The sequence below is a fragment of the Chanodichthys erythropterus genome, chromosome 16 (assembly GCF_024489055.1).
Source record: "Chanodichthys erythropterus isolate Z2021 chromosome 16, ASM2448905v1, whole genome shotgun sequence".
In the NCBI taxonomy this organism is placed as follows: Eukaryota; Metazoa; Chordata; class Actinopteri; order Cypriniformes; family Xenocyprididae; genus Chanodichthys; species Chanodichthys erythropterus.
This window is the reverse complement of record NC_090236.1, coordinates 30,360,751-30,371,129: the sequence shown is the minus strand read 5'-3', so window position 1 is coordinate 30,371,129 and position 10,379 is coordinate 30,360,751. Positions and strand designations below refer to the sequence as shown.

General features: G+C 34.4%; 1 protein-coding gene across 4 annotated transcripts in view; it reads right to left on the bottom strand.

Annotated features, from left to right (window-relative positions):
- si:ch211-207d6.2 (sickle tail protein homolog) overlaps window positions 1-10,161 on the bottom strand; it is a 71,438-nt gene extending 61,277 nt beyond the window's left edge. For all 4 annotated transcript variants that reach the window (XM_067363228.1, XM_067363231.1, XM_067363232.1 and 1 more), the window contains exon 1: window positions 9,467-10,161. In XM_067363228.1, the coding sequence (XP_067219329.1) occupies window positions 9,467-9,647 (181 nt within the window). In that variant the 5' untranslated portion in view covers window positions 9,648-10,161. The remainder of the gene's footprint in view (window positions 1-9,466) is intronic.
- Window positions 10,162-10,379: the final 218 nt, after the last annotated feature.

Sequence of the window (10,379 nt, the reverse complement as noted above, 5' to 3'; positions counted from 1 at the left end):
GTTTTAGCTAAATGAGGAAAAAATGTCACTTACACACTGTTTTACTGACAACTCAAATGAAAATCAAAAGAAATATTATTATATTATATTATATTATATTATATTATATTATATTATATTATATTATATTATATTATATTATATTATATTATATTATATTATATTATATTATATTAAAATATATAAAATGGTTAGTTCCTGTCCTTGATTCTGTGTTCACAACAATTCAGTCTTTTCATCTAAAGGTGTAATAATGTAACTTCCGTTGCTGTTCACGGTCAGGGACTATTTTTTTCCGGTGGAAGGAAGGCTTTAGTGAAAGTTTACTTAATGAAAGTTGCATTGATATATATTTTTGGCTTTAATATATATATTGTGTGGTAACCGTTTTATAAAAGCAATAAGGTACTCAAGTACCTTACTACGCTAGTGCTGTACCGTGAATAAGTCACGGCTGAAGGGGTTGCAGGCATGCCTTTGTAACAACGCCCTTCAGCTGTGACTTTTTCACAATATTATATTATATTATATTATATTATATTATATTATATTATATTATATTATATTATATTATATTATATTATATTATATTATATTATATTATATTATATTATATTATATTATATTATATTATATTATATTATATTATATTATATTATATTATGCTTCATTAAAGTTTTTAAGACTAGTAAGACAAATCTGAAAAAGAATATAATTTTTTATATTATAAATACTTTCACTGTAACTTTTACTAAACTGGCATGAACATAACTCACAAAAATGCCCTGAAAATAGCAAAACAAGCTATCTGGTGCTAGCCACAAAACCACAAAATCATACAATTGGAAACACATTTTATTCCTTGACTGAGTGTGTGTGAAGAGCAAAAAACAATATAACATACACGGGTGAGAGAGAGAAGAAGCCGAAAGAGAAACCAAACCACACCATTTTTTAAATAATACATGACCTCCACCTGTGGCAATGGATAACCTCATGAAACTGTCTCGATTCAATATCACACACCGGTCTTGCCAATTACAACACTTACACTTGTGAAACATTGTGAATGACTGATTGTCCTGGTGTGATTTTACTCGCATATCAGGCTCAAAATAAACAAAGTACTAATAAAATGAGCTGATTCAGTGGCTTGACAAACAACTCAAAATAGAACAGAAACTTTCACAACGGCTCTACAAAATTATTTTAAACAGACTAGCCTCAGAAATTTCTGTCAGAAATTAATCTTCTTTCCTGACTATAATGAGTAGGAAATAAATTCTTTGAGAAGAAGGATAGTGCAACCTGAAGAAGAGCTACTGCCGTCTTCTCCCTCCAGTCACCTCTAAGTCTCATTATAGCCCGTTTTTGTTGGGAGGGGGGATGTGTATCTTTAATAACTCAGTCTGAAGAGGCCAGTGTGGATCTTGGCCTGCTCAGGTTTTGAAGTAACTGTGGTTCTGACAACATAGGACTAATATTCCTGGGCTCAGCAATTACATAAACGGACAAACTGAACTCGATTGGAGATTAGACTGAAAGCATGCTCACAGCAGCTTTAAACTCCAAATCATTATCAGAAAATGACATAGAAGTGGCCAGTATATTAACCAGCACCCTGCAGTTCTTCCATGCAGAACGTGCCACTGAATGCCTAGAATGTTAATGTGAACACAGGATTGAAACTTGGGGAAAAAATAAGCTTCATAATTTCAAACATTGATTTTATTTATTATTATTTTTATTTTTAGAAGAGGTTGTTGTGCTCTGCATACTGTGTTTTTTTCTGTAGTGTTTTGCTCCAAAGCTGTGGAAACACTGATAATGCCAGAGAGCTAAACTGGTGGCAGGGACAAAAATGAGATTGGACAGGGCAGCAGAGAGGAACGGGACAAGACATGCACACATCCTGTGTGAGATCACACTGATGTCAAACCATATCGCTTCCTGCTGATTAAGCTGACGTAATGGCACATGAAGATCTAGCTAATTCCTGTATTACATTAGTGCATCAGAGGCAGATGCGGGGAGGTTATATAACTACAGAGCATCAAAGTTCAGTTCACTAGCAAAATGAAGACATCTTATGTGTACAATAAGCAGTTTAGTAGGATGATTAAGTGCAATTTTAAGCTTTTATGATAAAACTTAAACACATTTTAAAGTGTAGGATAAGTTTCTAAAGTGATGTTTCCAATTGGTACATTCTAAAAAAAAATGCTGGGTTAAAAACAACCCAAGTTGTGTCAAAATGGACAAACTCGCGATTGGGTTGTTGTTTTAACCCAGCGGTTGGGTTAAATGTTTGCCCAACGTGCTGGATAGTTTTATACCCAACTATTGTTTAAAAATTACTATATGGATAGCTTAAAATGAACTCAAAATAGGTTGGAAGTTAAAAATCAGACACATACATTCTAAAAAATGCTGGGTTAAAAACAACCCAAGTTGGGTTGAAAATGGACAAACCCAGCGATTGGGTTGTTTTAACCCAGCGATTTGGTTGTTTTAACCCAGCGGTTGGGTTAAATGTTTGCCCAACCTGCTGGGTAGTTTTATTTAAACCAACTATTGTTTAAAAATTGCTATATGGCTAGCTTAAAATGAACCCAAATTAGTTGGGAAATTAAAAACCAGATGCAATTAGAGGCAACAATAATAGACAAAAGGTGAATGTTTATTAATAAGCTTTAATATTTTATTAATATAAATTTAATAGTTTAATAGTTTATTAATATAAATGTATCAATAAGCAATTTAATAAATGTTTATTGTTTAATAATTATTCATTGAACATTAATAAATGTTCATTTCCAACATTGGGTTAATTTTAATTAAGCAATACAGTCATTTTTAAACAATAGTTGAGTTAAATAAAAACTACCCAGCAGGTTGGGCAAACATTTAACCCTACCGCTGGGTTAAAACAACCCAATTGCTGGGTTTGTCCATTTTCAACCCAACTTGGGTTGTTTTTAACCCAGCATTTTTTAAAGTGTATAATTACTACACTCTAAAAAATGCTGGGTTGTTTTAACCCAAATTTGGGTCAAATATGGACAAACCCAAACGTTGGGTTAAAAAATGCATTTAAAAATTTAACCCAATGGTTGGGTTTGTCCATTTTTGACCCAAACTTGGGTTGAAACAACCCAGCATTTTTTAGAGTGTAGAGGCAACAATAATAATCAAAATGTGAACATTTATTAAGCAATTTAACAAAAGTTTATTGTTTAATTATTGTTCATTAAACATATTAATAAATTCTTTGGGGTTTTAAGCAAGCAATACAGTAATTTTTAAACGATGGATGAGTTAAATAAAACTACCCAGCAGGTTGGGCAAACATTTAACCCAACCGCTGGGTTAAAACAACCCAATTGCTGGGTTTGTCCATTTTCGACCCAACTTGGTCATTTTTTAGAGTGTAGTGTATTGCTTAAAAAAAATAAAGCATGACCTTTTAAAACATCCTGTTTTTTAGGGTTCATGGTGTGATGAGCGTTAACTGTAGAGGAAATCATAAAGAGAAAAATGTGTTGTTCCAGAAGATTTTCTGAAAACTTTAATTTATCAAATTATCTCCAGCCTTGCATAGCGTTTCTTCACCCGATAGACCTCTGTAGCCTAATGATTAATATCACTTGCTTTTGAAACATATTTCTCCTTCTTTTCCCTAAGCTAGCACTATTTATAGACTATTATTTTGTGATTATAAAAGGCATGAGTGCAGGTTCAATCATAATTTAAAGCAGCTACAAATGAAAAGTAGCTAACTTGAGGTTACTTAAGGGCCAGGCTGGTAATTAGTAATTCATGTAATAACCTCCAAATGCTATGTAAATTTTTCTGAATCTGTGGTTGAAAAAATATTAAAATATGTTCCCACCCAGGCCTGTTTAAGGATAAAATATTTTTAACAATACCAGTTAGGGTGACAGTATCAAACTTGAACAGGTATATTTATACTAAATACAACAAAAAACATCCTAATTTACATAAACCAAGTCAAAAGTATACAGTACATAGTACAAGGACTGTGAATCTGTGAATCAAATTATTGTGAACACTTAAAGGGTTAGTTCCCCCCCCAAATGAAAATTCTGTCATTAATTACTCTATTAACTTTTAATTATTAATTTTAATTATTAATTTTAACACTATTTTTTAATTAAAATCCGATGGCTCAGTGAGGCCTCCATTGACAGCAAGATAATTAACACTTTCAATGCCCAGAAAGCTACTAAAGACATATAAAACAGTTCATGTGACGACAGTGGTTCAACCTTAATATTATGAAGCGACAAGAATACTTTTTGTGTGCCAAAAAAACAAAATAACAACTTTATTCAATAATATCTAGTGATGGGCGATTTCAAAACACTGCTTCATGAAGCTTCGAAGCTTTACGAAGCGTGTATCAAACTCATAAACCATTGAAATTTCGAAATGTTTCAAAACACTTATGATGTATTGAAGCAAAGTTTACTGAAATCACATGACTTTGGCAGTTTGATACACACTCGAATCACTGATTCGAAACAAAAGATTCATAAAGCTTCGAAGCTTCATGAAGCAGTGTTTTGAAATCACACTCTAAAAAATGCTGGGTTGTTTCAACCCAATTTTGGGTCAAAAATGGACAAACCCAACCATTGGGTTAAATTTTTAAATGTATTTTTTAACCCAACGGTTGGGTTTGTCCATATTTGACCCAAATTTGGGTTAAAACAACCCAGCATTTTTTATCACTGGATATTGTTGAATAGTTTTTTTGTTGTTGTTGTTTTTTGGTGCACAAAAAGTATTCTCTTCGCTTAATAACATTAAGGTTGAACCACTGTAGACACATGAACTGTTTTAAATACATCTTTAGTAGCTTTCTGGGCATCTGAAAGTGTTGATTATCTTGCTGTCAATGCAGGCCTCACTGAGCCATCAGATTTTATCAGAAATATCTTAATTTGTGTTTCTGAAGATGAACGAAGGTCTTACGGATGTGGAACAACATGAGGGTGAGTAATAAATGACAGAATTTTCATTTTTGGGTGAACTAACCCTTTAAAACGAACAGTCTGAACGAACCATTTCAATAGAATGAACATGATTTTCTAATGCTACAGTACTTGTGTGAGAAAGAGGAATTTTTTAAATAAACTAATTCACAAGTTTGAATCGGACTTTCCAACGTTAGGCTTTATGTCAAACGTCACATGAACAAACAGGAAAACACATCCACTTATCGGAGAAAATGTTAACAGCAGTATGAACTGAAGTCAATATCTATGGACTTTTAAGCTGACCTAGCTAGTTATTTTAATGGTTGGCATTTCATTTAATCTTAAAATCTGAATGTTAGTAAGAAAAATATCAATAAATAGATATTACACTTTTAGCCTTTTAGATATCAATAGACTTTTAGATATCAATCTAAATATGTGATGGAGGTTATGCTCCTCTGAAGGCATCTTGAGTAAAACAGCTCAATATTTAATGAAGCACATGTGAGCGCAACAGTGCCTGCCCAATTTTTCTGCAACCTTGGTTCTTAGTTGGTATTTTTCCCATTTATTTTTTACATAGGGATTTTAAAAAATCTTTTCTTTTATAAGTTATAAGGCGTGAACCAAATCAACCAGCTACAATGTGAATCATAACGTTATAAACTTTTAAAAGTTTAAAATGTTATGTTAAAATTTTTAACTTTTTAAAAACATTATAAATACTTTAAAAGTATTTGAAATCGGACAAAAAGTCGGACTGTGTACTTAACAGCTTTAATGAAGGAAAGATATATTTTACTTTCATTGCAATATGTGCATAAATATTTAAGTAGTTAGGAAGTATAAGACAGACAACCATGTCATTCATAGCACTTAATAGGATAGTTCACCCAAAAATAAAAATTCTGTCATCATTTAATTACCCTCAAGTTGTTCCAAACCTGTATGAGTTCCTTTATTGTTAAACACAAAATAAGATATTTTAAAGAATGTTGGTAACAAGATAGTTGACGGTAGTCATTGACTTCTTTAGTATTTTTTTCCTACTATGGAAGTCAATGGCTACCGTCAACTGTCTGCTTACCAACCTGTCCCTTTAATAAGAGTGGTCGGCTGATTAACAGTTGGTGCAAACCACTGTTTGGCGGAGATTTATTTATTTATTTATTTTTTTGCAGAATCAATTCCACTGTTGAACACACAGATGGCTTCAACAAAAGCATATACCATCGATAAACAACCTTGTAGCTCACAGCTGGTCTGTGTTTAATGTTTTATAAGTTATTGTTCAAAATCGATTCCCCTATTGAGAAATGATTGGGATTTTAACTTCTAGAACCAGACTGTGGCACTCTGTTGCAAACAAACTTATGTGTCTGATTGGCTACAAAAGGAAACAACACCCCAACTCTTTTTTCTTTTTTTTCCTCTCTCGTTACAGAGCTTTAGGGCTCTCATGAAAACAGGTGTAATATCTCAGGTGCAACTTTTGCTAAAAATGCAGTCTGGAGTTCAGCTGAATAAGAAAAAATACATTCTTCATAAACATGGACTGCAGTTCAGTGCACAGACCGCCACAAGAAAAGAGACTTTAAAATTAGGTGGCAGTTCATGAAGGAAATTGGTGCTGCAGGTTTTTCAGAGGAATCTCTTTCAGCACATTTGGAGCCTCTGAGGGTAGAAAGAACTCTAAGAGTCCACGCTGTGTTGGATTCTATGCCTGTGGAAATGTCATGTACTGTATCTTCAGCAGCGTGGCAGGATTGGTGCTGTCTTTGGAATAAATCTCTGTTTTAACAGACCTGACAGCAAGAATGGGTGACAGCAGGGGACAGTGGTTCTAAGGCTGTGCCTTCAATCTCATACCTCTCTAAGCAGTGTGAGTGAAAATCACTGAAGTGAAAGAAAGGCATTTTGGCATTTGAAAGTCACTGGAGACTGATAACATAAATAAGCGCTATACACGATTAAATATAAATTACACATACTGTAACAACAACTAAAAAAAAAAAACAGCAATCAACTTGTAGTAACAGATAAATTATATATCTTTACTGTCAATTTTTATTAATTTAATGCTTCCTTGCTGTAATATATATATATATATATATATATATATATATGTCTACAAACATTTTGATAACCGATGCAGACCAATGACGTGTTTTGTGGGCGGAGCCTACTTGGTAGCAGAAAATGCCAGTTCTGTATGGAAGCCACAGAATTAAAAAAATAAATAAAAAATAAAAATAAATAAATAAATAAAGATGTTTTAGTGTTGCAGTTGTGATGTCAAAGCCCCGAAGATTAGTTCACCACTGGTGGTTCCCTCCAATGATTTTTTTTTTTTTTTTTAATTTATGAGTAAAATATAGTCTGTGGTAATCATAACTGCAATACTTCACTCTTAAAAATAAAGGTTCCAAAAGGGAGTTTTCGTAACGATGCCATAGAAAAACCATTTTGGTTCCCCAAAGAAGGAACCATTTTTGTCTTAGTGTGAAGAAGTTTTTTAATAATCTAAAGAAGCATTTTCCACTCTAAAGAACCTTTTGAAGAACACTGTCTTATCTACTTACTTATTATAAACAAACATTTTCAAAAAATAATCATAACTGCTTCAAAATTCAGTTTTTGGTATGGGTGTGTGTAATTTGCGTTGCTGAACAAAACATCAAAGCATTGTCTAGTTATGTTTACCACAGACTTTGTTTTACTCATTAATTGAAAAATCCCATTATAAAACCCCATAGAAAAATCTCAAAGGAACCAGGGTGAATTAGTTATCAGGATTTTGACATCATCACTGCACCACTATGAAATAACCCAAATGAAATAACCCCATAGGAAAGTTTTGAGGGAACCACTGGTGAATTATTCTTCTAGGTTTTAATGTCATGGCTGCAGCACTCTATTGCTAGTTTTTCTCTCACAATTCCGAGTTTTTATCTCATAATTCTGAGAAGAAAAATCAGAATTGCAAGTTAAAAACATGATATATTGCCTTTTCCCCCCTCAGAATCGTGATATAAACCCGCAAATGCAAGTTATAAGTCTGAATTGGGAGATATAAACTCACAATTGTGAAAAAAGTCAGAATTTTTTTTTTCTTAAATGAATTTAAATGTTATGTAACATTTTATAGGTTTAAATATTATTTCATACTGTAACTGTAGGGCTAATAAATTATGCCCCCTAACTGCACATGTGAATATTATGTAGATTTAATGTTTACATCAAATTCATGCTGTAATATTTGTGTAATCATTGCAGGTTTCATCAGTCCAGTCTGTCCATTTAATGGCTTGCAAATATAAACAACTGCATTTAGCTTCAAATGGTGTTTTCAATTATGGTATTCTATAAAATGAAGACTGTCTATTTCGCATTCTGTTTCTGACATCCAAAGGCACAACAAGACATTTTTTCCCTTATTCCGTGGATATCGCCAGTTTTCGTCCATGTTTTTCTGCCGCCACATTGCACACACATCTGCAATGATGTAACTGTGACATCTGCTCCTAAATGGTCTTTAAGATTCAGATGTGTAATTATTAAAACAACATTTTGTGTTTTTTAACGGCTAATTTTCTTAAAAGATTCTATAAGGTATTATAGCACCACCCAGTTTTTTCTGACTGAGTTTGGACTGAATTACTCAGCTATTTGAGTCATTTGAGTTTGTCTGAGTCACTTGCATGTGAGCTCCTGTTGTGGAACTTTGTATTACAAAGAAGGTACCTGATAACCAGCATAAAATTGAATGAAATAATATAAGATACTTTGATCTTGTGTTTCTAACTTGCAATGACAAACCGCATGAAGGTGAATGGTGTTTGATTTAATAGTACTTGACTTAAAAAGCTCAATCCTTTACCTGTTAGCGACCATGTGGTTGCTAAACTGACCAACAGTTCTTCCAAACCTTTGCCTAACCGAACTGTCAAACATAAAGTCAACATAAATAGCCAACAAAATCAGTCTGAAATTGTGTAGACTGATACAATCTTCTGGCTCATGAACCATTTTTATTCATTGTTATACTTAAATCAGCATTACAAATATAGCTGTGTTCATTTACATGTTCAGTCACTTTCTATAAACTTCTAGCTGAGAGTGGCTGGTTTGATTAGCACCAGTGAGATCAAGTGATGTGAGAGAATTTGATGACGAGGAGGGGAATGTAACTAATCAGCAGAGTGAACAGTGAAGGTTAAACCCCTGTCTTAATCCCCCCATATAGAGAGGGCATCAGCCAAACTATACAAGCGCACTCATGTGCTGCAGTCAGAAATAACGTAATAGCTCCTCAGACGGGCGGATCTAAACTAATGCCGGAAATATAAGCATATGTATGTGTGTACATGTTCATAATATTTTGTAGTGCGAACTAAAACATTTAATCAATAAAATCACAAGTTAGTGCTAACACCATTCATAGATTTATGAAGCAGTAATACCTGGATTGGAGCCCACTGGATCGGTGGCAGAAGTCTTCTGGGGTGGTCTGGATCTCACTAGGTTGCCCTCACTGCCAGCTCTCATCAGCCTCTCCCCGACGACCAGCATGTGTGAACGGTTCCCTGGAGGTTCCTTTCGGGACTGCTTGGAGGGTTTGACCAGACGTGAAGGTTTGGACATGTCTCCAGGTTCTCCTTAAGCACTCTCGTGAGGGACTTTTCCAAAGTTCTCCCCTCCCTCTGAAACTGCACACACCTTCACCTGTCCAAACTTTGCAGATAACCTGACATCCAACTAATTAATTTGCTGCTGTTCTCTGTTAAAATTCATTCTCGCTGATGAATAGTGGAGAGTGAAACAAGCTGAAGTAGTTGAGGAGTCCTTGGAGACCACTATCTGCTCAGCTTGAGGCACCACAGTGAAGACACAACTGAATGCTTGAAAAACTGGATCATTGGAAGAGCTGAGGTTGATAAACTCTCGCGCTATGCAGAAACGCACAGCATGCTGATGTCTAATCACTTCTTCCGCTTTGGAGAAATGATCCTCCTAATAATCCAGCACCAGGCGAGCATCGGGCTCTAATCTACTTGTAAAGTTGCTGGTGAAACACACTTCTCTTAATGCAGATGTAATCTCTGTGTTAAGTCGCCATGCAGATTTAGCCAGGGAGGCAGCAGAGATGATCACTGTGTGTGAGTTGCCTTCCTACTGCTGTGCATGCAGACCAGAGCCACAGCTAAGTCACATTCGGGCAGTGAGAAAGAAAGAGAGAGAGAGAGAAGGGATAGAGAGGAGAGAGATTTACTCCCATGTGCACGGTTGTGATAGGCTAGGAGCTCTTGTAACCTCCCTCCCCACCTTATTCTCCTATATAACTATCTATAAACTATCTATCTATCTATCTATCTA